The sequence below is a fragment of the Indicator indicator genome, chromosome 34, assembly GCF_027791375.1.
Source record: "Indicator indicator isolate 239-I01 chromosome 34, UM_Iind_1.1, whole genome shotgun sequence".
In the NCBI taxonomy this organism is placed as follows: domain Eukaryota; kingdom Metazoa; phylum Chordata; class Aves; order Piciformes; family Indicatoridae; genus Indicator; species Indicator indicator.
The window spans coordinates 7,827,298-7,851,946 of NC_072043.1; the positions used below are offsets into that span (position 1 = coordinate 7,827,298).

The window sequence follows — 24,649 nt, forward strand, 5'->3', positions numbered from 1 at the left end:
GTGTCTCCAGTCCCAGCAGCTCTATTACCCCCTATTACCCTCAGTATCCCCATTACCCTCTCAGTATCCCCAGTATGCCATTTTCCACCCATTTCCCCAGTATCCCCACCATCCCCTATTACCCCACAGTGTCCCCCATTATCCCCATCACCCCACAGTGTCCCCACTGCCTCCCATTTATTCCCAGTATCTCCCATTAGCTCTCAATATTCCCATTACCCCTAGTATCCCCACTATGCCCCAGCATCCCCACTAGCCTCCTTTACCCCCCAGTATCCCCCGTTACCCTCTATCCCAGTATCCCCACTATCCTCCATTACCCCCCAGTATCCCCCATCACCTCCAGTCCAAGTCCCCAGGTATCCCCACTATCCTCCATTACCCCCCAGTATCCCCCATCACCTCCAGTCTCAGTCCCCAGGTATCCCCACTATCCTCCATTACCCTCCATTACCCCCTAGCCCAGTATCCCCACTCCCCGCACTCCCATTCCCACTATCCCCTATTACCCCCCAGTATCCCGTCTCATGCCGGTTACCCCTCAGAGCAGTTTGGCGACCCCTAGCGGTGCGGTGGTTCTCTATCAGCCAGTAGCAGCGTTTGCGCATGCGCATTGGAAGCCCGGTAGCAGCATTTGCGCATGCGCAGTGGTGTGCCGAGGTGGGCGCGCCTCAGCGCATGTGCAGTTGCCGGAAGTGGGGGGGCGGGTCGCTCACCGACAATGGCGGGAAGGGGGCAGGGTCGTGCCTGCGCGGTTGCGGCGCCCCGGCGCATGCGCGGTGCTGTGGCGGCCGGGCCGGCGGGAGCTGGGCCAGCCTGCCGCCCCCTGCGCCCCGGCCCGCAGCCGCCGGTGAGTGAGCGGGGGTGGAAGGGAAGGAGAGGCGTGGGGCCGGGGTGGGATCAGCCCAGAGGGAACGGTGCCGCCTTCCCCGAGGGAGATCGCTGGAGTCACTCCCAGGAGCCGTGAGGGTAGTCCTGAGGAAGCTGTGGGCCGTGGGGCACCTCTGAGGTAAATTTGGGTCAGAAGGTGTCCGCGTCGCAACGCTGAGGTAAATTTAGGTCCGGAATGATCTGGGTGACAGTTTTGGGTAGGAGGGGAAAGCCTGAGCTAATTTTGGGTTCGGAGCGATCCGTGGGGGCAACGCTGAGGCAAATTTGATTCGGAGGATATCCGTTGGGGGGTATCTGAGATAAATTTGGGTCTGGGGATATCCGTATGGTAACCCTGAGGTGATTTTGGGTCTGGAGAAGTCCATGGGGTAACGTTGAGGCGATTGTAAGCCACAGGGGAATCTGTGTGGCAAACCTGAGTTAAATTTGGGTCTGGAGGGGTCCATGAGGACAATCTGGAAGTAGTTCTTGTTATTGTAAGTGATTGTAAGCCACAGGAGATCTGTGTGGCAACCCTGAGGTAAATCTGGATCTAGGAGTATCTATGGAGCAACACTGTGGTAGTTTTACATCTAGAAGGATCTGTGAGGCAACCCTGAGGTAATTTTGGTTCTGGTGGGATCTGTGGGTAAACCTTGATTAAAAATTTGTGGAGTCTGGGGTTGTATGTGGGGCAACCATGTGGTAATTTTGGGTCCAGAGGGATCTGTGAGGCAATCTCGAGGTAAATTTGGATACGAGGGGCAGCCCTGAGGTACATTTGGGTGCAGAGGGATCCTCACCTTGCACAGTGACCCCTAGCCCTGGGTGGGGGATACCTCTGGGTGACAGTAAACCCAGCAGGGCTCAGCAGAAGCCAGCACCATATGGCAGCTGGGTGTAGCTGTGTTTAACAGGGATGTTTCCCAGCCTGAAGGATAGTGAGAAGCAGCTGCCTGGAACAAAGCTAAGACTCCTTTCTGCCTTTTGTTTCTGCTGGGGCTCTGCTTCCCAAGGCTTGGTTTTAGGGTTATTAAAGTCGGTGTTAACAAAGCTGGCTGAGCTTCTGCTTCCCTGCCTTTCCTCCAGCTTGGCATTCACTGCTCTGCAGGAGCCCAGTTCACACCCCAACAGGTTTTCTCTTAAAATAACCAAGCTAAAACCCCCTTTTTTCTTTATTTTTTTTTAACCATTCTTTTTAATTGTCTGTGCCCTGTGCAGTGGGTACAGAGCAGCAGCAACGCTGACATGTCAGGGCTTGTGGCAGCAGCCAGCTCCAGTCTCAGAGCAGTTGGAATCCTGCTGGAAAAGCCTCCAGGAGCTTTATTAGCTGCTGATTTATATTATTATATAAATATTTTTTAAATTATTATTATTTTTTATATTTCTGTGGCACTTTGCAAGTATCATTGTGGCAAAGGAGTTAGCAGGATGGCTCCCTTCTCTGACTGCTGGTTGCCTAATGGGAAGCAAAGGATGGTCAGGAAGCCACCTGAGAATCTCCAGGGTGTTGACTGAGGTTGTGCTCACAACAGACTGATGCTGTAATGGCTGCTGTGCTCCTGGTGTTTTCTCTCTCCACAGGCTCCATCCGTTTCCCATCTCTCCAGGATGAGAGAGGTTTGGGGTCGGCTTTTCCCCTCTCCCTGTAGTTGATAGTTTGGGAAGCAGAGGTGATGCTGGAGTTGAGATGGCAGACAGCGTGAAAACCTTCCTTCATGACCTTGTCAGGGTGAGTCTGCATGGCCCAGCTCCTCCTTTGCTTCCTGCTTGGGCCTTCCTGCTTCCTGGACAAAAATCAAAGCAGGAAAAGGGGCTCTGAGGATATTTTGTGAAGTAAAGGTAGCTGTAGACAAGCTTCTCGGTCACATTTGGTGTAGCTGTGTGGGGTGTGTTGCTCCCCAAGTATTCTGTGGGACAGTTTCACTCCCCTGAGCTGGCTGTTGTGTTTGTCACAAAGGGCTCAGCCTTCCTCTGGCATTTCAGATACTCTGGTGGCGTCAAAATTCCTCTATGGGAACAGGCTGAGAGAGTTGGGACTGCTCAGCCTGGAGAAGAGAAGGCTCCAGGCAGACCTCAGAGCAGCCTTCCAGTACCTGAAAAGGGGTACAGGAGAGCTGGGGAGGGACTTTTGAGAAGGGATTGTAGTGACAGAATGAAGAGCAATGGCTTTGAGCTGGAAGAGGGGAGATTGAGAATGGAGATTATGAAGAAATTCCTGACAGTGAGGGTGGTGAGACACTGAAACAGGCTGTACAAGGAGGTTGTGGAGGCTCTAAACCTGGAGGTGTTAAAGGTCAGGTTAGATGAGGCCTTGAGCAACCTGAGTTAGTGGGAGGTGTCCCTGCCCGTGGCAGGGAGTTGGATGATCTTTAGGGTCCCTCCCAATCCAAACCATTCTATGAATCTATGAAAATTGCTTCTGTTTGGTGAGGTAGAACTCCATATATTGGACCATCATGCAGGTCACCAAGGTGGTGACAATGTCCTGGCTTACACTTGGTGTCCTGTGATCAGCTGCAGACATCTGTTTGTGGAGTACTTTTATTTGAGGCTTTTAAACTGAGGAGTAAGGAAGAGGCTTCCAGGCACTTCCCTACTAAGAGGTTTGCAGGGGTGTGGTTTCTGGGCCACATCTGAGATACTTTGTAGAATTCCATGTTATTGGCCATAAAACTGCTGGCAGGGGATGGAGGGCATCCTGCCAGACAGGAAAAAGTTTGAGAGACTGTCTGGCGCTTGCCAGGGATATAATTAATGGAGATTGGCTGAGAAATCACAGTTCTACACTCAGAACATCCTGATGCGCCTCAAGGTGCTGGAAGGCCTGGTCCTATAGGTCAGTGGGCCATGGAAAATAGGTGGTGGTGCTGCTCCAGGCTTGGCTCTGGCATCCCTGTCTGGGGAGGGGAAGGTTTTGGTGGCCTGGGTTGACCACCTCCTCCTCTTCCTGCAGAGCATGATGGCTTCTCCTGGTTTCCACAGGGAATCAAGGACTCCATCTGGGGCATCTGCACCATCTCCAAGCTGGATGCCCGGATCCAGCAGAAGAGGGAAGAGCAGAGGCGAAGGAGAGCGAACAGCGCGCTGGCCCAGCGGAGGTTTCACATGGAAGAGAAGAAGCAAGAGAAGTGAGTGTCTTCCCCCTCCCCAGAGGTGCCTGCAGCTTTGCAGCTTCCCTTGAGGAAGAATTTATCTTCGGAGGGTCCACAGGGTTGTATTTTGATGGTTTTCCTTGGAGCCAAGTCCCTTTGGGAGCAGAAAACTGGGAAAATCCTACAGAGCTGCATGTCTGAAGATAGGCGGCAAAAAGAGAGAAGCCAAAGACCCCCTGAGCTGAAACAGCCTCTTCCAAGATCAAAAGGCAGCTAAAACCTCCTAAATTTATTGTGGAGGGAGTTTGAGGAGGACACAGCCCGAGATCTCCAATAAATCCTTAGAAGTTGGGATGAAAATTTGCTTTTCCTCCATTTCCATGCAAATAAGAGGAGTTAATAAAAGTTCAGAGTCTCCCTGGTGTAGAATCAGCTGGAGGCTTGCACTGACTGGCACCTGGTGCCAGTCTGGGAGGAGCTGCTTCCAGCATTCCTGTGCTTGGTTGCTGGTGAACTGCAACATTCCTAAAGTGTGGAACAGAGGCAGCTGGCACCCGTTAGGGGCCATTTGTCCAGGACCTTAATGTGTGTCTCTCCCACCTCCTATGGCAGCGAACCACGGATCGTGAGCAGGATCTTTCAGTGCTGTGCCTGGAACGGAGGTGTCTTCTGGGTGAGTGCCTGCTCTGCTTCTGTCCTCATTCCTGGGAAAGCTTCTGCCAGCAGCACTGGGGGCAGGCACTGAATTCCCAGTCCTGGGGCTGTACTGGGACCCAGTATGGGTGCAGACTTCCTGCTGTTGTGATGGCTTCTTGTGAAGGAACCTCATGGAGTTCAAGCAGGGCAAGGGCAGGGTCCTGCCCCTGGGGAGGAACAACCTCCTGCAGCAGGACAGGGCAGGGGGGAGCTGCTGGGAAGCAGCTGCAAGGAGAAGGAGCTGGGAGTGCTGGGGCCCAAGAAGGTGCCCAGGAGCAGCAATGTGGGCTGGGGGCCAAGAAGGCCAAGGGTGTCCTGGGGGCATGGAGAAGAGTGTGGGCAGCAGGGCAAGGGAGGTTCTGCTGCCCCTCTGCTCTGCTCTGCCCTGCTGACGCCACAGCTGCAGTCCAACAGTTGTTGTGAGGGTGCTGGAGGGCTGGAGCAGGCTGGCCAGAGAGGTTGTGGAGTCTCCTTGTGTGAAGAGCTTCCAACCCCCCCTGCATATTGCGACATAGCAGGAAGTGCTTGAGTGTAGATTTGTGCTTTAGAGATTCCTGGTCCTCTGTGGTTGTGAAGGAACCTGATGAAATTTAACCAGGGAGCTGCCTTCTGATGGGTGGTTCCAGGAGCAGCAAAACCAAGAACCCAACACCTCACCATCTCCTCACTGTCTTCCCCTCAGCTTAGTCTCTTCCTGTTTTACCGAGTGTTCATCCCAGTGCTCCAGTCGGTCACAGCACAGATTATTGGTGAGTACCTTCTGTTGGCATCTCTCAGAGCACTGCAGACTTCTTGGGGTGGGAATGTTCTTTGGAAGACCAAAGGTTGCCAGTGGGGGTTTCTCCTCAGCAGAAGCTCCATGTGGTGTGGAGAAGCCATGCTGGGAAGTGTTCGTGATGTGGAATGAGGACGTTCCTCCACCACTCCCTGACACTTCTCCCTGTTCATCATCCCCAGGTGACCCCTCCCTGCACGGCGACGTCTGGTCCTGGCTGGAGTTCATCCTCACCTCCATCTTCAGTGCCCTCTGGGTCCTTCCCCTCTTTGTGCTCAGCAAGGTTGTCAATGCCATCTGGTTTCAGGTAGGGATAGGATTTTTCTCTTCCCTTTCCTCTTTGGAATTGCCTTTCCCTCAAATCCCTGTTTCTCTTCAGGATTTCATTTCCTTCAGGCCCCATTTTCTCTTCAAGACTTCACCCCCATTTCTCCTTATTTCCTCTTTGGGATTTTCTTTACCTCTTTGGAAACTCCTTCCCCTCAGGCCCTTTTTTCTCTTTGGATTTTCAGCCCACACAAGCCCCATTTCTCTTGAATTTCATTTTCCTCTTCGGGATTTTCTTTTTCTCAAGTTCCTTTTCCTCCTTGGATGTTCAGCTCTCTGAAGCCCCCATTTTTCCTTGTTTCCTTTCCCTCAAGCCTCTCTTTGGAATTTTCCTTAAGCCCCCATTTTTCTGGAGTTCCCTTTCCCTCAACCCCTTTTCCTGCCTGGAATTCCCTTTCCCTTGAGCACGTTTTCATAGAATCATAGAATTGTTAAGGTTGGAGGGATCATCCAGTTCCAACCTTCCTGCCATGGGCAGGGACACTTCCCACTAGATCAGGTTGCTCAGAGCCCCATCCAGCCTGGCCTCCTCTCTGGAGTTCCTTTTCCATCAAGCCTCTTTCCCTCTCTGGAGTTCCCTTTTCCTCGAGCCCCTTTCCCTCTCTGGAGTCCCTTTTCCTCGAGCCCCTTTCCCTCTCTGGAGTTCCTTTTCCCTCAAGCCCCTTTCCCTCTCTGGAGTTCCTTTTCCCTCAAGCCCCTTTCCCTCTCTGGAGTTCCCTTTCCCTCAAGCCCCTTTCCCTCTCTGCAGTTCCCTTTCCCTCAAGCCCCTTTCCCTCTCTGCAGTTCCTTTTCCCTCAAGCCCCTTTCCCTCTCTGCAGTTCCTTTTCCCTCAAGCCCCTTTCCCTCTCTGCAGTTCCTTTTCCCTCAAGCCCCTTTCCCTCTCTGCAGTTCCTTTTCCCTCAAGCCCCTTTCCCTCTCTGCAGTTCCTTTTCCCTCAAGCCCCTTTCCCTCTCTGCAGTTCCTTTTCCCTCAAGCCCCTTTCCCTCTCTGCAGTTCCTTTTCCCTCAAGCCCCTTTCCCTCTCTGCAGTTCCTTTTCCCTCAAGCCCCTTTCCCTCTCTGCAGTTCCTTTTCCCTCAAGCCCCTTTCCCTCTCTGCAGTTCCTTTTCCCTCAAGCCCCTTTCCCTCTCTGCAGTTCCTTTTCCCTCAAGCCCCTTTCCCTCTCTGCAGTTCCTTTTCCCTCAAGCCCCTTTCCCTCTCTGCAGTTCCTTTTCCCTCAAGCCCCTTTCCCTCTCTGCAGTTCCTTTTCCCTCAAGCCCCTTTCCCTCCCTGCAGTTGCCTTACCCTCGAGCCCTTCCCATCTCTTCCCAGGACATTGCAGACCTGGCGTTCGAGGTGTCAGGCAGGAAGCCACATCCCTTCCCCAGCGTCAGCAAGATCATCGCCGACATGCTCTTCAACCTGCTGCTGCAGGCTCTCTTCCTCATCCAGGTGAGCTCCCAGCCTGCTCCTGCAGGCTCTCTTCTTCATTCTGGTGAGCTCTCACCCGTGCCAACCCAGGGGCCACAGGGCACCGCCTCCCCGGTCCCAGCACCTCTCCCTGCTTGGTATCTGCAGGGAATGATCGTCAGCCTCTTCCCCATCGACCTGGTGGGGCAGCTGGTGAGCCTGCTGCACATGTCGCTGCTCTACTCGCTCTACTGCTTCGAGTACCGCTGGTTCAACAAAGGTGAGCTGGGAGCGCCCCGGGCACAGGCTCCCGCGCTCCCTGGGCTCCTTCCCAATGGATTTTCCCTCCCCGCCAGGAATTGAGATGCACCAGCGGCTCTCCAACATCGAGAGGAACTGGCCCTACTACTTCGGCTTCGGCCTGCCACTGGCCTTCCTCACCGCCATGCAGTCCTCCTACATCATCAGGTGAGGCCACGGTCACCGTGGGCCTGAGCCCAGCCTGACCCCACCAGCGCCCAGGGTGGGCTCAGGGCTCTTCCCTTGGCTGCACGTGGGCTCAGTTGGGTTCATTCTCTTTGGCTTTGGGTTAGTTTGGGTTGCTTCATTTATTAATGGTATTTTGTGCCCTTCCTTGGCTCTTTCTGTTTGGGTTAGTTAGGGCTGGTTTATTATATTCATCATTGGTTCGATGGTATTTTGTGCCCCTCCTTGGCTCTCTCCATGCCCCTCCTTGGCTCTCTCCATGCCCCTCCTTGGCTCTCTCCATGCCCCTCCTTGGCTCTTTCTGTTTGGGTTAGTTAGGGTTGGTTCATCGTACCCATCATTGGTTCAATGGTATTTTGTGCCCCTCCTTGGTTCTCTCCGTGCCCCTCCTTGGCTCTCTCTGTTTGGGTTAGTTAGGGTTGGTTCATTGTACCCATCATTGGTTCAATGGTATTTTGTGTCCCTGCTTGGCTTTTTCTGTTTGGCTTAGTTAGGGTTGGTTCATTTATTAATGGCTTTTTTGTGCCCTTCCTTGGCTTCTTCAGTGCCCCTCCTTGGGTCTTTCTGTTTGGGTTAGTTTGGGTTGATTTATTTATTTACGGTATTTTGTGCCCCTCGTTGGCTCTCTTCATGCCCTTCTTTTGCTCTTTTAATCGTTTTGCTATTTTCTGTCATTACCTTGTTATTTTCATGAAGGGTTTCCTTTGTGTGTGTGTTACTTTGGTGAGATTTTTACGGTGTCACTTGGTTACTTTCATTTCTTTCATGCTCCTTAGGTTATTTTATTTTGTATTTTAATTGATGTCAGTCTGGTGGGATTTTATTTTGGGTTTTTTTAGTTTATTTTAAAAGTAGGCATTTTTTGGTTATAATTTGGTTATTTGAAATTAATTACTTCAATTATTTTAATTTTAAATAGGTCATTTAGGTTAATCTTTGTTTAGGTTGTTTTATGGGGGTTTTATTTTGTTATTATTTATGAGGTTTATTTTGTTTTATGGGGAAATTATGATAAACATAATCCATTTTTTCAATGTATTTTATGAGGGTTTATGTCACTTTATGGCATTTTATGTTGTTATTTGGTTAATTTCTGCTTGGCTTTGGTTAATTTCGTTATTTTTCTTAATTTATGTTAATTTGTGTTGCTACCTTCTTAATTTCATGTTTTGTTATTTTGTTTTGTCATCCATTTTACAGTGTTTTTCTTAATTTCTTAATTTATGTTGACTCTGGTATTTCAATTCATCTGAATTTTACATTGGGGTTTAAGTTACTTTCTGTTACTGACTTTTAATTTTATGTTAACTTTGTTTCATGGATTTTCATTTTTGTTAATTTAATTCACTTTATTTTATGGGACTTAATTTTCTTTTACAATTTCTTTTTTCTTTTATGGGGCTTTATGTTGCTTTATCTTACATTTGAATTTATCATATGGGGATTTACTGCTCTTTTGTGTTAGCTTGTTCTTTCCTTTTATGTTGTTATCTTACTTCCTGATGTTTCTTCTGTACTTTCACATTCCTTAGTGCTTTTGTGATACATTTTATGATATTTTATGGCATTTTCAGCTACTCTCTGTTACTTTCCCCCTCCAGCGGTTGTCTCTTTTCCATCCTTTTCCCTCTCTTCATCATCAGCGCCAACGAAGCAAGGACCCCTGGCAAGACCTAGTGAGTATCCACCCCTTCCCCCCATTAACCCAAAATCCCCCCGTTTTTTCCCAAAACTCCATCACCCTCACCCCATCACCCCACACGGTGATTCCCTGATTCCCGGCAGCAGGAGCTGACTGCTCTCTTCCCTTCCAGCCATTTCCAGCTCCGGCTCTTCTCCCTGGTGGTTTTCCTCAGCAACCGGCTCTTCCACAAGACCGTTTATCTGCAATCCGCCCTCGGCGGCTCTTCCTCCTCCTCCCCGCCTCCGGCCGAGCGCCTCCTCTCCCCGCAGCCCTCCCCTGCCAAACACACGGCAGCAGCTACTCCGGGCCATTGAGCCCCTGCCCAGCCCCGGGGAGAGGCGACACCCGCCCGGGCGTCGACGTCACTTCTGCCTCTCCCCACCCTCTCGCGGTGGAGATTTTGGGGGGAAACCTGGTGTTTTTGTCACCCGTCTGCCCGTCCCCAAGAGCCGGCTGCCCCTTTTCTAGCGGACTCTTTTCTACGATGCCCGCCCCGTGCCATCTCCCCCCTACCCCTCCCTCCGTGCATGTACCGTAGGGCCGATGACGTAACCGGTAACGCCCCCGGTGACGTCCCCACACGACCCTCCTTTGGATTTTTGGGCCGGTTTGTCAACTTTTCTCTAATATTTTCACACGGAAGCATTAAACGGAGAAGTCACGGTTCGCAGCTGTCCTGCGTCTGCCCTTGTCTTTGAGCATGGCCGGTGGGCACTCTGGTGCCTTTATGACGCCAAAACACCGCCGGTGTCTCGTCGGGGAGCGCCAACTCCTGCCCCACTCCTCGCGGCTGCTGCCTGCCCGGGGCGGTGCCCACGTGGCGCCACCCACGTGGCGGGGCCGGCCCCGCTTCCGCATCCGCTCACGTGACGCGGGTGTCCCCCAAGCCCGGACGGACACGTCACGGCTCGCTTGCGGCCGGTCTCGCCTTCCTGGCGCTCCGCCAATGGAAAGGCGCCGTGTGCAGTGCATCCCGCCCAGCTATCGGCTGAGCGTCGGGCGCCACGGCCAATGAGCACCGTCGCATCCGGAGTGGCGTTCATCTGAGCCAATGGCGAATGGGTGGGATGGGGCCACGGCGGCGGGCAAGGGCGGCTGCGCGGGGCGGATGGCCGGGGTGGCGGGGCCCAGAGCGGCGCCCGGGTGAGGGCCGCGTACCGGGGGGTGGTACCGGGCTGGGGGGCGGCTCTCTGGTGCTGAGGGGTCCCGGGCCTGAAAGGTGGGTCCTGTGGGCTCCTCAGGCCTATGGGGGGAGGGCGTTATGGAGTGCCCAGGCCTGTGAGGGAAGGGAGTTATGGGGTGCCAGGCCTCTGCATGGGGGCCTGTGGGGTGAGGGAACTGTGGGGCCCTGAGCCCTGTGGGGTTATAGACTGCCCGGGCCTGTAGGGTGAGGGGAGTGTTTGACTATGGAGTTCTTGGGCCTTGTGGAGTTGGGGAGCTGTGGTGGTGTGGGTTGTCTAGGTGTGTAGGATGATGGAGTTTGGGGTGACTGATGCAGTGGGGTGCCTGGGCTCGTGGGTGAGGCGCTGTTGCTTGCCAGGGGCTGGAGGAGCCTGGGGGGTGTGGACCTGTGGGGTGCCATGGCCTTGGGAGTGCTCGGGGTGTGGGGGGTGGTGAGGGGTTATGGAGTGGTGGGGTGCAGCACAGGGAGGGCACAGAGAAGCTCAGAGAGGCTGGTGGTGAGAGCGAGACCATGGACCACAGCCCTGGACAGCTCTTCCTCTCACCCCCAGTATTTGGGAACTGGGGATGTTGCTGTGGCATTGCTGGGTGGCCCCAGCTCCCCAGGAGGTGCCTGCCAGAGCTGTCTAAATGGGGATGCTGGTGGCACTTCTATCCCCAGGGGAACCAGGAGATAATTGCAGCCTGGGGTTGTTTCTGCACTGCTTGGCGCTGGACACGTGCAAGTCGGAATCAGTTTTAGGTCACAGAAAGGCTCTTCCCAGGCCTGTTTGGATTTGATCTCTAAATCTCAGCCTGGCCAGCTCTGCCCTCCCTGGGTGCTGGAGATCAGAGATGTGAGCTGTGGGTTCAGCCACTGCCTCTGGGGCTGAACCTGTGGGCTGTGGTGGAGAAATTAGGGTGTTGTCAGGAGTAGAAAGGTTTCATCTCATTCCTTGGTGTCCAACACCAGGATTTGGCTGTTTCTTGGTGTAGGGAGGTTTAGTTGAAGAGCCAAGGTGCAAGCAAAGCTGATTTACTACTGGTCCACATGAGCAAGCCATCTTTTAACATAATAACTCCCAAGTGGGAACAGCCATGAGCCATCCAACTCTTCTCTGTCTAAGAGAACAGCACTAATTCCTTCTGAGTTCTATGGGATCTTTTTTCCTGTATCACTTGGAGGTTTTGCTGGAAGCTGATGTTTGAGTTTTGGTTTGCAGTGGAACAGAGGCACCCACGGCCCTGCAGAAGTTGTGGTCCCTGTGAAGGAAAAACCTCAGCTGAGACCTGAGGCAGCTGTTCAGGTGAGGGTGGCCAAAGCAGCTGGCTGGGCGTGGAGGAAGGGAGTGTTCAAGGTCTGATGTCATGAAACACTTGGAGATGTGGTGGTGCTGGGAGCTGGCTCTCTCCCTGAGCATCCTCCCTGTTGGTTTCCAGGGGTTCCAGCATCCTCAGCCTCCCCCTTTGATGTGAAAATGACCAAGCTAGGCTTTCTGCGCCTCTCCTATGAGAAGCAGGACACCCTGCTCAAGCTGCTCATCCTCTCCATGGCAGCTGTGCTCTGTAAGTCCACATCCTGCTGTGTCAGCCTAGGGGACAGCTGCTGGCACCCTCAAAGGGGGACCTTAGGAGGGAGCCACTCTGCTCTTTCTCATTTTCTCTTCTAGCTTGTGAAGCTCTTGGCTGCTTTAGGTGACTGCTCCCATCCCTTCCCCTTGAAAACTTCCATTGTTAACCTTCCCAGTGACCAGTAGAAACCAGAAACAGTTTCAGTCCTCCCTCAGAGCATATGGCAAAGCTCATTTAAGGTGCAGCTGAGCGAGTGCTGTGGCTTCACTCTGCCCTTTTCTCCCTGCTCCCAGCTTTCTCCACGAGGCTTTTTTCCGTCTTGAGGTTCGAAAGCGTCATCCACGAGTTCGATCCGTAAGTGCCAGCTCTTCGTGCCCCTGGGGTGCTGGGGGCTGGGTTCAGGTCAGTCCCCACGGAGGGTGAGGGTGGCTTTCACTCAGTTTTTCTTCTTCCAAACCCCAAATCCACTTTTTACTCCCAGGACTGTTCTTGCAGCCTGGATCTAAGGAATCACCCAGCAGTTGCCTTCTGCTGGGACGTGTGGCACGGAGGGGAGAGGGCTCCTGGTCCCACTTGTTGCCCACATTGCAGGCTCAAGGGAGAACTCCACCTTTACAGTCCCACTTTTAAGCTCCCCAGGAGGAGGGAGGAGCTTGTGCAGCACCCCAAGGAAGCTGCTTGATTTGCCCAAGGCTTGTTGAGGACCCTGGTTGTGGCCTGAGGAGATGTTTAAAGCTGGTTGCTGTCACAGGTACTTCAACTATCGCACCACTCGCTTCCTGGCAGAGGAAGGCTTCTACAAGTTCCACAACTGGTTTGATGACCGAGCATGGTACCCCTTGGGCAGGATCATTGGTGGCACCATCTATCCAGGTAAGATGGAGGGCTTTTGCTGAGCCAAAACATGCCTCATGGAAGGGACAGCCAGGAGAGGGGTGGGTCTGGGAGCAGAGCTCTGAGTGCCAGCTGGGGGAGCAGATGTCCTTGAGGCATCCTGGGCTGCAGCTCTTCTCTAGAAAGACTTTCGGCTGGTAACTGGTGGAGAGATACTGGGACAGGTTTCCCAGGGAGGTTGTGGCTGCCCCCTCCCTGGAGGTGTTCAAGGCCTTGAGCAACCTGGGCTGGTGGGAAGTGTCCCTGCCCATGGCTGGGGGTTGGAACTGGATGATCTTCCAGGTTCCTTCCAACCTAAACCATTCTGTGAATCTATGAATCCCAGGCTGAAGAGCAGGAGCAGGCCAGGAGCACCCCAGTAACAGCTCTTGTTTGTGTCCTTCAGGCCTGATGATCACCTCAGCAGCCATCTACCACGTGCTGCACTTCTTCCACATCACCATCGACATCCGCAATGTCTGCGTCTTCCTGGCCCCCCTCTTCTCCTCCTTCACCACCATCGTCACTTACCACCTCACCAAGGAGCTCAAGGCAAGGCCCCCGTGGCACAGCAGCGCAGGCTGGGCCGGGCTCCATCCCCCTGCAGGGAGGCAGAAGGCTCCAGGCTGATGTCTTTCCCCATGTGCTGCAGGACGCGGGCGCAGGGCTGCTGGCGGCTGCCATGATCGCCGTGGTCCCAGGCTACATCTCGCGCTCCGTCGCCGGCTCCTACGACAACGAAGGTGAGCTGGGGGCAGGGCAGCCTCTTCTCACCAGGGGGAGGTCCAGGCTGCAGAGCAGGAGGAAGTTCTTCACACTGAGGGTGGCTCGGCTTGCCCAGAGAGGTGGCAGATGCCACCTTCCAGGTCAGGTTGTGCAACCTGCTCACATTGCAGATGTCTCTGCTGACTTCATGGCCTCCAAAGGTTCCTTCCCACCCAGCACAGCCAGGAGAGGAGAAGGCTCCAGGGGCACCTCAGAGCTGCCTGCCAAGGACCTGAAGGGGTCCTACTGGAAGGCTGCAGAGGGACTTTTCATGAGGGTATCTGGAGCCAGGCCAAGGGGGAATGGTTTAAAGCTGAAGCAGAGCAGGATTAGATTGGAGCTGAGGAAGAAGTTCTTCACTACAAGGGAGGTGAGACTCTGGCACAGGCTGTCCTGGGAGGCTGTGGCTGCCTCCTGCCTGGGGGTGTTCCAGGCCAGGCTGGATGAGGCCTTGAGCAGCTGAGTCTAGCTGACAGATGTCCCTGCCCAAGAAGGTGGAGTTGGAAGAGATGATCTCTGAAGTGCCTTCCAACCTGAGCCATTCCATGGTTCTATGATTTTAAGGCTGTTGGATGCTGGGAAATGCTGGCAGGGACTTGGCAGGGCATGGAGAAGGACCTGCTGCTTGCAAACCCAACTGCTTGGAGGCTGCTGTCACCTCCATGGTCAAGAGGAAGGAGTTTCCCAGCTCCAGCCCTCAGTGTCCTTGTTTCCAAATCAGAAAGGGCTTTGCCACCTCCACAGACTCTGCTTTGTATCAGAGCTGCTGTACCTCTCCCCTACACTTTTATCTACAGCCTGGGACTGGCAAGGGCAGGTCACTGCCCCCCAGCATTCTCCTTTAGAAGCTCCTGGCACAGGGCTTGGCTCAGTGCGCTCTGCACTGGGTAAAAAAGTGGCTGATGGCTGGGCCCAGGGAGTGGTGGGGTGTGGAGCTGAACCTGGCTGGCACCCAGTCACCAGTGGTGTCCCCAAGGGCTCAGCACTGGGCTCTGTCCTCTTTAATGTCCTTATCCATGATCTGGGTGAGGGCATTGAGGCTGCAGATGGCACCAAGCTGGGTGGCTGTGTCCATCTGCTAGAGGCTAGGGAAGCTTTACAGCAGGACCTGGGCAGCTGAGAGCCATGGACCAAGGCTCTTTGGGTGAAGTTCAACAAGGCCAAGGGCCAGGGCCTGCACCTGGGTCACAGCAACCCCATGGGGAGCCCCAGGGGACCTGGGGATGTGTGGTTGCAACCTGGAGAGGGACCTGGGGGTGTTGGTTGGCAGTCACTACCCATCACCCAGCAGTGCCCAGGTGCCAAGCAGGGCAATGGCCTCCTGGCTTGGGTCAGAAGCAGGGTGGGCAGCAGGGACAGGAGGTGACCATTCCCCTGTGCTCAGCACTGGGGAGACCACAGCTCGAGTGCTGTGCTCAGCTCTGGGCCCTCCCTGCAGGAAGGACATTGAGGGGCTGGAGCCTGTCCAGAGAAGGGAATGAGACTGGAGAAGGGCCTGGAGCCCCTGGGCTAGAGGAGGGGCTGAGGGAGCTGGGGGGGTTGAGGCTGGAGAAGAGGAGGCTGAGGGAGACCTCCTTGCTCTCTGCAGCTCCCTGCAGGGAGGTTGGAGTGAGGAGGGGACAGCCTCTGCTGCTTGGTGGCAAGGGACAGGAGCAGAGGCAATGGTTCCAAGCTGCAGGCTCAGGATGGATCTCAGGAAATAGTCCTGCCCTGGAAGAGTTCCCAAAGCTTGGAATGGTCTGGCCAGGGCAGTGCTGGAGTCACCCTCCCTGGGGGTGTTGCAGCCCCGTGTGGAGCTGGTGCTTAGGGACATGGTTTGGTGCTGAGCCTTCAGTGCTGGCTTGAGGCTTGGGCTGGGGGAGCTTGCAGGGCTCTGCCCACTCCATGGATTCTGGGAATCATCTTCTTGGTGCCCAGAAGATGATTCAGGTTCCTCTCCCACAGCTGGGCTTTTGGGGGCTGTGCAGACAGATGAGGAGCTCTGGCTAGAGGAAGCCACATGAGGTTCTACCTGCAGCAAGACACCAAGACAGTGCTGGTTACATCTAGGAGCCCTTGTCCCAGGCTTGATTCTTTGTTCCATCTTCTGATGGAGCCACAAAAGCTCCTCTGTAGCCATTTTGGATACAGCTGAGTGCTCTGGTGCACCCCAGAGGTGATCTTACTGAGGTTTGGGGCCTTGCTTTGACCTCTCTCTCCTTCCACCCAGGCATTGCCATATTCTGCATGCTGCTGACCTACTACATGTGGATCAAAGCTGTCAAAACTGGCTCCATCTACTGGGCTGCCATGTGTGCCCTTGCCTACTTCTACATGGTGAGTGCTGCTCCTGCCACTCAGGGCTTTAGGGACCAGAGCTCTGCATATGGTGACTAGAAATTTGTGGTGTGACCTTCCCATGTCCTGCAGTTCTGGGAGGTAGAACCTCAGCAAAGTGCTTGGTGTGGAAAGGGAGCAGGTGTGGGATTTGTTTTAGTGGTGGTTTGTATTCAGCTGCCATCGAGGGAGCCCTGGGCAGGCTGCAGAGCTGGAGAAGAGGAAGCTCCTGAAGGTCAAGCAGGGCAAGGGCAGGGTCCTGCCCCTGGGGAGCAACAACCTCCTGCAGCAGCACAGGGCAGGGGGGAGCTGCTGGGAAGCAGCTGCAAGGAGAAGGAGCTGGGAGTGCCCCTGGGGTACAGGAAGGTGCCCAGGAGCAGCAATGTGGGCTGGGGGCCAAGAAGGCCAAGGGTGTCCTGGGGGCATGGAGAAGAGTGTGGGCAGCAGGGCAAGGGAGGTTCTGCTGCCCCTCTGCTCTGCCCTGCCCTGCTGAGGCCACAGCTGCAGTCCTGGGGGCAGTTCTGTGCTCCCCAGTTGCAGAGGGACAGAGAAGTGCTGGAGAGAGTCCAGGGGAGGCTGGGAAGCTGCTGAGGGGCCTGGAGCAGCTGTGTGAGGAGCAAAGGCTGAGAGCCCTGGGGCTGAGAGCCTGCAGAAGAGCAGCCCCAGAGGGCATCTGAGCAATGCTCAGCAAGAGCTAAAGGGCCCCTGGGGGGCAAGAGGCTGTGGCCAGACTCTGCTGAGTGGTGCCCAGGCCCAGGCCAAGGGGCACTGGGCACAGACAGAACCCTAGGAGGTGCCACCTGACCATGAGCAGAAAGTTGTTTGTTGTGAGGGTGCTGGAGGGCTGGAGCAGGCTGCCCAGAGAGGTTGTGGAGTGTCCTTGTGTGGAGAGCTTCCAACCCCCCCTGGCCATTGTGCCAGGTCTCCTCTCAGCTTCCTTTTCTGTAGGCTGAACACACCCAAGCTGCTGTGGGTGGACTGCTGGAGCAGGGCTTGGACTGGATGAGCTCCAGAGGTCTCTTCCCACCCACACCATGCTGGGTTCTGGGATCCAGCTTCACCCTTCCCCAGCTCTCTGCCTTTGCAAACTCAGACCTCCACAGACATTGTGAAGGGTGCAGCCTTCATCCCTGTGTCCTCTCCTCTCAGGGCAGGCAGGGACAGCTTCCAACCCCTCCTGGGCGTTGTGCCCCTGCGCAAGCTGCTGTGGGTTGGACTGGATGAGCTCCAGAGATCTCCTCCAACCTGCTTGTGGTCCCAGGAAAAATCCAACCTGCCCCCTGTGCAGCCCTGGCACTGGTGGTCTCCTCTCTCCTGGCAGGTCTCCTCCTGGGGGGGCTATGTCTTCCTGATCAACCTCATCCCCCTGCACGTCCTCGTCCTGATGCTCACCGGCCGCTTCTCCCACCGCATCTACGTCGCCTACTGCACTGTCTACTGCCTGGGCACCATCCTCTCCATGCAGATCTCCTTTGTGGGCTTCCAGGTGGGGACCAGAAGGATTTGCAGCCTCAGGGGTGGGCATTTCATGGGTGACAGCCACTTGGCTCCTGGTTTCTTTTCTTGCCTTCACCACTGCTGTGATAAGTGGTGACTTCAAGGTCTAGCTCTGGTTTGTTGCCACCTCTGGCTTTTGGAGGTGCTGCAGGAGTTTGAAAGCTGCTGATAACCTTCACCACTGTCAGGCCTAATGCAGTTCTTGATCTCCTCCATCTCTGCTCTCCCCTGCCTGCAGCCTGTCCTCTCCTCAGAGCACATGGCCGCCCTGGGAGTCTTTGGCCTGTGTCAGATCCATGCCTTTGTTGACTACCTCCGGAGCAAGCTGAACCCCCAGCAGTTCGAGGTCCTCTTCAGGAGTGTCATCTCCCTGGTTGGCTTCCTCCTCCTCACCATTGGGGCTGTGCTGATGCTCACAGGTAGGCCAAGGTGGTGGTGAGGAGGAGTATGTTTCACTTTGCCTGGTTCCATTGCTTTGAGGAGCTCCTTACTTGTCCAGCCCTGTTCTTGCCTGTGCTGTGAGCAAGAAAGTATTGAAGCAGCAGTAAGAGTTGGGTTTGGGGTGAGGGGACTGCAATCTGTTACCTCCTAGGGTATTCAAGGGTTTCAGGCTGCACCTCAAATCCTGGGTTCAGTTTTGTCCCCTGACTCCCAGCAGGACATTGAGAGGCTGGAGCAGGTCCAGAGAAGGGCAAGGAAGCTGAGGAAGGGTCTGAAGAAGAGGACTGGGGAGGAGCAGCTGAGGGAGCTGGGGGTGTTCAGCCTACAGAAAAAGAAGCTGAGAGAAGACCTCATGGCTCTCTACAGCTCCCTGCAAGGAGGCTGGAGCCAGGTGGGGGTTGGGCTCTGCTCCCAAGGAACAAGGGATAGGATAAGAGGAAATGGCCTCAAGTTGTCCCAGGGGAAGTTCAGGTTGGACATGAGGAAGAATTTCTTCCCTGAAAGGGTTGTCCAGACCTGGCCCAGGCTGCCCAGGGCAATGGTGGAGTCCTCATTCCTGTAGATGTGGTCCTGAGGGCCATGGATTGGTGGTGCCTTGGCAGTGCTGGGTTCATGGTTGGCCTCTGAGATCTTCAAGGTCTCCCAACGAAAACCATTCCATGACAGAAGGTGCTGGAAGAAAGCCACCTGCTGGGGCTGCTGAGCTGAGGCTGCAGAAGCTGCGGCAAGGAGATGTGAGAACCTCTGACCCCCCTGGCTGCTCTCTGGTGGACCCTAACCTGCTGTTTGGTTTTTTTTCTCCTCTTCCCTAGGGAAGATCTCCCCATGGACAGGACGTTTCTACTCCCTGCTGGATCCTTCCTATGCCAAGAACAACATCCCCATCATTGCCTCCGTCTCCGAGCACCAACCCACCACCTGGTCCTCCTACTACTTTGACCTGCAGCTCCTGGTTTTCATGTTCCCAGGTGAGCCCAGTGCCCACAGCACTCTCTTGCCCCCATTTATTAACCTCCCAGTCTCACACCAGCAGGGGTTTATTCAACCACCACCTCCCATCTCCTCATGGTTCTGAGCTCCACCAGCTGGTTTTAGCTGGAGGAGAAGGTTGCTGAGGTGCCCCTGACCCATTTCTCTCTGCTCCCCACAGTTGGTCTCTACTACTGCTTCAGCAACCTCTCGGACGCTCGCATCTTCATCATCATGTATGGTGTCACCAGCATGTACTTCTCTGCTGTCATGGTGAGGGCCACCAGAAGCATCTCCTCCTGAACCCAGGCTCCCCAGAGAGTTTGTGGAGTCTCCTTCTCTGGAGACTTTCCAACCCTGTCTTGGTGTGTTCCTGTGCTACCTGTGCTGGATTCTATGGTCTTGGTCTGGCAGGGGGTTGGACTCGATGATCTCCAGAGATGCCTTCCAACCCCTAACGTCCTGTGGTCCTGTGAACCCCTGAATGATTTTCTTCAGCCTTGAGTTGTTTGAAACATCCACAAGGCTTCTCTCCCTGCCCTCAAGCTGGCCCTTCATGAGGCTGGGGGAGTGTGGCAGTGCAGAGCTCCTTGGCTGTGGTATCACTTGCTACTTGCTTCCTTCTGGCCACCACTGGGGCCCTTCCAAGTCTCCTGTAGCTCCCAAACAAACTCTCCATGACCCATCCTCAATCAGCTGCTGCTGAGCCCCTTTCCACTCTTGCTCCACCACCCCAAGCCCAAAATGTGTGCTGATTTCTGGTGTGGAGGCACTGACTGACTCTTGGCTTTGCCCAGGGCTGTTAAATCATAAGGACACTTCTGCCCCTTGGGCCAGCCTTGAGGTCTTCAAGAGCTTCCCTCAGAGGAAATTCCAATGGGGGTCCAGAAGAAAACTTTTCCCTGTGAGAATAGTGAGGATGTTGGAATCATCTCCCAAGGGAAGCAGTGGATTGGTCAGTTTGAAGACTCAGCTTGACATGGTGCTGGGCCAGCTCACTGCAGCTCCATCACTGCCTAGAAAGGTTGGACCAGGTGACCCTTGGGGTCCCTTCCAGCCTGGCATTCTGTGGGTAGTGGCACCCACCAGAACCCCCTCAGCCATGGGTTTGTCTGGAGGCTGGCTTTGAGGGCCTGAGTTAGGGATAGGATTCCATTGCCCTTTCCTTGGGTTTCTGTGCAGGTTTCTCCCGCGGGGGCTCTGAGCTGCCTCCCTCCCGCGGGGGCTCTGAGCTGCCTCCCTCCCGCGGGGGCTCTGAGCTGCCTCCCTCCTGCAGGTGCGGCTGATGCTGGTGCTGGCACCGGTGATGTGCATCCTGTCTGGCATCGGCGTCTCCCAGGTGCTCTCCACCTACATGAGGAACCTGGACATCAGCCGCCCAGACAAGAAGAGCAAGAAGCAGCAGGACTCTACCTACCCCATCAAGAACGAAGTGAGTGCTGGGCTGGCCTGGCAAGGAGCAAAGGCCTCCTCGTCCTGCTGGCCGTGAGGGCTGCAGTTTGATGTCCTCTGTTTGTTCCCCCAGGTTGCCAGTGGCATGATCCTGGTCATGGCTTTTTTCCTGATCACCTACACCTTCCACTCCACCTGGGTGACCAGCGAGGCCTACTCCTCCCCTTCCATTGTGCTGTCTGCCCGAGGGGGTGACGGCAGCAGGATCATCTTCGATGACTTCAGGGAAGCTTACTACTGGCTGCGCCACAACACGCCAGAGGTGAGCGATCGGCAGGGTGCTGGGCACAAGGCAGTGCCCACTGAGGAGCTGATGGCACATCTGATGTTTGGGTGCAGGATGCCAAGGTGATGTCCTGGTGGGACTATGGGTACCAGATAACCGCCATGGCCAACAGAACCATCCTGGTGGACAACAACACTTGGAACAACACACACATCTCCCGCGTTGGGCAGGTAGGGCCTGCCCTCCCCCACCCCTTGCCCAGCCCTGCTGGGGCACCACCTGGTGTGCCTGACACTGTCTTCTCCAGGCAATGGCGTCAACAGAGGAGAAAGCCTATGAGATCATGAGGGAGCTGGATGTCAGCTACGTGCTGGTGATCTTTGGAGGCCTCACCGGGTACTCATCTGATGGTAAGAGCTCACTCTGAGCTGGGCAGAGCCACCCGTCAGGGGTTGGTGCAGGCACCTCCAGGACAGCTCTTAGAGGAGCAAAATCCACCTTCAGCTAAGGTGGTAGTGAAGGAATGGTACCAAAATTCTCCTCTCTGGAAGCTGCACAGACTTTTTGTGGTCTCCCCCAGCTCAGCTCCTTCCTTGTGGGCCCCCAACTCAATTCCTCCTTGTTGAGATCCCAATTCAATTCCTCCTTGTTGAGCCCCCACCTCAACTCAGTCTCTTTCTATTGGTGCCTCAAGTCAAATCCTTGCTCTTGGCTCTCAGCTTACCCTCTTGCTCTTTGTCTACCCTCTTGTTCTTTGTCCTCCGACTCAACTCAGCCTTTTGCTCTTGACCCCTCAGTTCAATCCTTGCTCTTATCACTCAACTCAGCTCCTTGTTCTTGGGCCCCCAATTCAACCCAAGCCCTCACTCTTGGCCCCTCAATTCAACCCCTGCTCTTGGACTCTGAACTCAACACCAGGCTCTGTGCCCCCAGGTCAACTTCTTGCTCCTTGGCTCCCAGCCCAACCTAACCCCTTGCTCTTGGCCCCGAAATCAACCGCTCACTCTTTGCTCTTCATCTCCTTGTTCCTGGCCCCCCCAACTAAACTCAGTCTGGTTTGGTGCCTCAACTCCTTGCTCTTTGGTCCCCACTTGCACTCCGTGCTCTTTGGCCCCCACCTCAGACCCTGGCTGTTGTCCCAGCTCTTTGCTCTCCCCCTTCCAGACATCAACAAGTTCCTGTGGATGGTTCGGATCGGGGGCAGCACGGACACTGGGCGCCACATCAAGGAGCACGACTACTACACCCCCACGGGCGAGTTCCGCGTCGACCGCGAGGGCTCACCGGTGCTGCTCAACTGCCTCATGTACAAGATGTGCTACTACCGCTTCGGCCAGGTCTACACCGAGGCCAGTACGTCCCCAGAACTCTGCTCTGGGCTGCAGTCACACCCATGCTGAGGTCACCTTGTGTGGCTGGGAGGCTTGGCTGAGACACCTGAAGGCTGTGAGGCCATTCAGTGAGACCTGGACAGACTGAGAGCTGGGCAGGGAGGAACCTACCGAGGGTCAGCAAGGATGAGAGCAGACTCCTGCAGCTGGGCAGGAAGAATAAACTGCAGCAGGACAGGTTGGGAGGGGATCTGCTGGAGAGCAGCCCCAAAGGAGAAGGACCTGGGTATGCTGGTGGGCAGCAAGTTCTTGCCCTGGGGGCCAAGAAGGCCAATGGGGTCCTGGGGGGCATTCAGAGGAGTGTGGCCAGCAGAGCCAGGGAGGTTCTCCTCCTCCTCTACTGTGCCCTCCTGGGGCTCCACCTGGAATATTTCATCCAGCTCTGGGCTCCCCAGGTCAGCAGGGACAGGGATCTGCTGGAGAGAGGCCAAGGGAGGGCTCCAAGGATGCTGAAGGGACTGCAGCACTGCCTGGGGAGGAGAGGCTGAGAGCCCTGGGGGTGTTCAGTGTGGAGAGGAGAAGGCTGAGAGGGATCTGATCAATGTCTATCAAGAGCTGAGGGCTGGGGTTCAGGAGGGAAGGGACAGGGACAGGCTCTGCTCACTTGCACCCTGGGACAGGCCAAGGGGCAGTGGATGGAAACTGCGGCACAGGAGGTTCCAACTCAACAGGAGGAGGAACTTCTGCACTGGGAGGGTGCCAGAGCCCTGGAGCAGGCTGCCCAGAGAGGTTGTGGAGTCTCCTGCTCTGGAGTTGTTCCAGCCCTGTCTGGATTCTATGGTCCTGCTCTGGCAGGGGCTTGGACTGGAAGATCTCCAGAGGTCCCTTCCAACCCCTAAGACCCTGTGAGCTGTGATCCTGTGTCTCCACCATCTTCTGTCCTTTGTCCCCTCCTAGAGCGACCACCGGGTTACGACCGGGTGCGGAACGCCGAGATCGGCAACAAGGACTTTGAGCTGGACGTGCTGGAGGAGGCCTACACCACAGAGCACTGGCTGGTCCGAATATACAAGGTAGGGCCCCGCAAAACCCTCCCAGTTTTGGGGGAAGAAAAACCTTCCCCCTTCCCTAACCTGCCTGGTGTTTGCCCCCCCAGGTGAAGGACCTGGACAACCGTGGCCTGTCCAGGACGTAGAGGAGGCTCCGGCCGCGCCCGCACTGACGCCTTAGCCTGTGAAGCAGAAATCTGGGGGGGGCTGGGGGGTTTTGGGGGGGTGAAGAATGTTGGGGGTTGGTTTGTTTTGTACTGTTTCTAAGTGCAGGCAGCAAGGGCCTGTCCCTGCCCGTCCCTGCCCGCCAGGAAGTGATTTTTATACTCGCGCAGCGTCGCCAAATCGCAATCAATGAGGGGTGGGGGTCCAGGGGGTGACAATGAATGACAATTACAGAGAAAGAGCCCTCGGGGGGGCTTTGCCTGACTCTGGCACTTTGCTGCTTTGGGGGTGGAAAAAGGGACCCCAAGTGTGGCAGGCCTGTGCTGGGAGGGGTGGAGGGGAACCGGGAGGTTGGAGAGTACCCAGAAGAGGGGGGAGGGGACACCTCTGCGGACACCTAGGGGTCTGGGAAGGCACCAGGGGCCTGCTCAGGGGGGTGGGGAGGGGGACACCCATGGGGACACCTCAAGGTCTGGGGAGGCACCCATGGCGCCATTGGGGTTTTGGGGAGGAGGGATCCAGGAGTTGAGAGAGGGGAACACTCAAAGGACACCCAGGGGTTGGGAGAGGAGAGGCAGGAGTTGAAGGAGGGGAACATTCATGGGGGGGACATGCAGGAGTTTGGGGGACACACCCCCAAGAGTCTGGGGGTACACCTAGGAATGTGGGGGCAGCCTGGAGTTTTGGGGGAGGACCCCAGCACCCTGGGAAGGGACACACAGAAGGTCTGGGGGGAGGAGGGACAGATGACACCCAGGAATTTGAGGTGGGGAGGACCCCAACCACGAAGGGGACACCCAGGGAGAACAGCAGGAGTTTAGGGGGACACCAAGAAGTCTGGGGGGGGTGGCTCAGGAGTGCAGGGTTTGTGGGGTTCACCATGGAATGGGGGGACACAGAGGTGTCTTGGGAGGTGGGGCGAGGGGCAGAAGTTTGGGTTAGGAGGACCTGGGAGGGGGGGGGGGGTCCTACGAGTTTGAGGGGACACAGGAGTTGGGGGGAGGGCCCCAGGAGATCAGGGATGGGGACTCGAGTCTGGGGGAATCCAGATATTCAGGGGGGGCACCGAGGAGTTTGGGAGAGGATCCAGGATTCCAGGAGGGGGCATCCATTGGTGGGGTACACCAAAGAGTTCGGGAAGGACCCCAGGACTTTTTAAGGGGGGGAGGGGGTACCCAAGGTTTTGGGGAGGGGGCAGGAGGGTTTGGCCAAGAACTCAAAGTCGGGGGACACCCATGGGTGCACCCAGGCCTTCGATGCGGGACCTCAGGAGATCAGGGGAGGGCACCTGGGCGTTCGGGGTTGGAGGGGGAGGCCCCAGGCTTGCGGGAGGGGACACCATGGGCACGCCCAGGAGCGCAGCGCGGGGAGGGGCAAAGGCGGGACCGGGTGCGTTGCGCGCGCAAGGCGGGAGCGTGTCTGGGGCGGGTCCCGGTGGCGCGGGCGGGAAGAAGCAGCGTGGCGGGAGCGGAGCGGCTGCCACCGGTGCCGCCTGTGCCAGCAGTGCCGGGC

The 24,649-nt window shown here is 55.7% G+C and overlaps 2 protein-coding genes across 3 annotated transcripts; both read left to right on the forward strand.

Annotated features, from left to right (window-relative positions):
• The first annotated feature begins 2,499 nt into the window (after window positions 1-2,499).
• Window positions 2,500-9,663, forward strand: EI24 (EI24 autophagy associated transmembrane protein). 2 transcript variants are annotated; one of them, XM_054395617.1, is made up of 10 exons: window positions 2,500-2,602; window positions 3,856-4,001; window positions 4,578-4,638; window positions 5,344-5,410; window positions 5,619-5,743; window positions 7,073-7,192; window positions 7,319-7,430; window positions 7,507-7,618; window positions 9,238-9,312; window positions 9,451-9,663. In XM_054395617.1, exons 1-10 carry the CDS (start codon window positions 2,561-2,563, stop codon window positions 9,632-9,634), a joined length of 1,044 nt encoding a protein of 347 aa, XP_054251592.1. In that variant the 5' UTR covers window positions 2,500-2,560; the 3' UTR covers window positions 9,635-9,663. The 2 variants fall into 2 exon arrangements, with proteins under 2 accessions (XP_054251592.1, XP_054251591.1); XM_054395616.1 differs by having other exon boundaries at window positions 2,523-2,602; window positions 3,898-4,001.
• A 2,296-nt stretch (window positions 9,664-11,959) lies between these two features.
• STT3A (STT3 oligosaccharyltransferase complex catalytic subunit A) lies at window positions 11,960-23,167 on the forward strand. The gene is made up of 17 exons (XM_054395520.1): window positions 11,960-12,047; window positions 12,347-12,407; window positions 12,805-12,926; window positions 13,333-13,478; window positions 13,579-13,669; window positions 15,901-16,007; window positions 17,329-17,493; window positions 17,743-17,923; window positions 18,758-18,913; window positions 19,096-19,187; window positions 20,191-20,346; window positions 20,440-20,628; window positions 20,706-20,822; window positions 20,900-21,002; window positions 21,757-21,945; window positions 22,881-22,996; window positions 23,080-23,167. The coding sequence occupies exons 1-17, from the start codon at window positions 11,960-11,962 to the stop codon at window positions 23,116-23,118; spliced, it is 2,118 nt and encodes a 705-aa protein (XP_054251495.1). The 3' UTR covers window positions 23,119-23,167.
• The last annotated feature ends 1,482 nt before the right edge of the window (window positions 23,168-24,649 follow it).

Coding starts and splice junctions, on each gene's coding strand:
- EI24 (XM_054395617.1), top strand. CDS start 2,561: ATGGCAGACAGCGTGAAAACCTTCCTTCATGACCTTGTCAGG. Junction 7,193..7,318: donor AGGCTCTCTTCCTCATCCAG/GTGAGCTCCCAG, acceptor TGGTATCTGCAG/GGAATGATCGTCAGCCTCTT. Junction 7,431..7,506: donor GTACCGCTGGTTCAACAAAG/GTGAGCTGGGAG, acceptor CCTCCCCGCCAG/GAATTGAGATGCACCAGCGG.
- STT3A (XM_054395520.1), top strand. CDS start 11,960: ATGACCAAGCTAGGCTTTCTGCGCCTCTCCTATGAGAAGCAGGACACC. Junction 12,927..13,332: donor TGGTGGCACCATCTATCCAG/GTAAGATGGAGG, acceptor TGTGTCCTTCAG/GCCTGATGATCACCTCAGCA. Junction 13,670..15,900: donor CGGCTCCTACGACAACGAAG/GTGAGCTGGGGG, acceptor CCTTCCACCCAG/GCATTGCCATATTCTGCATG.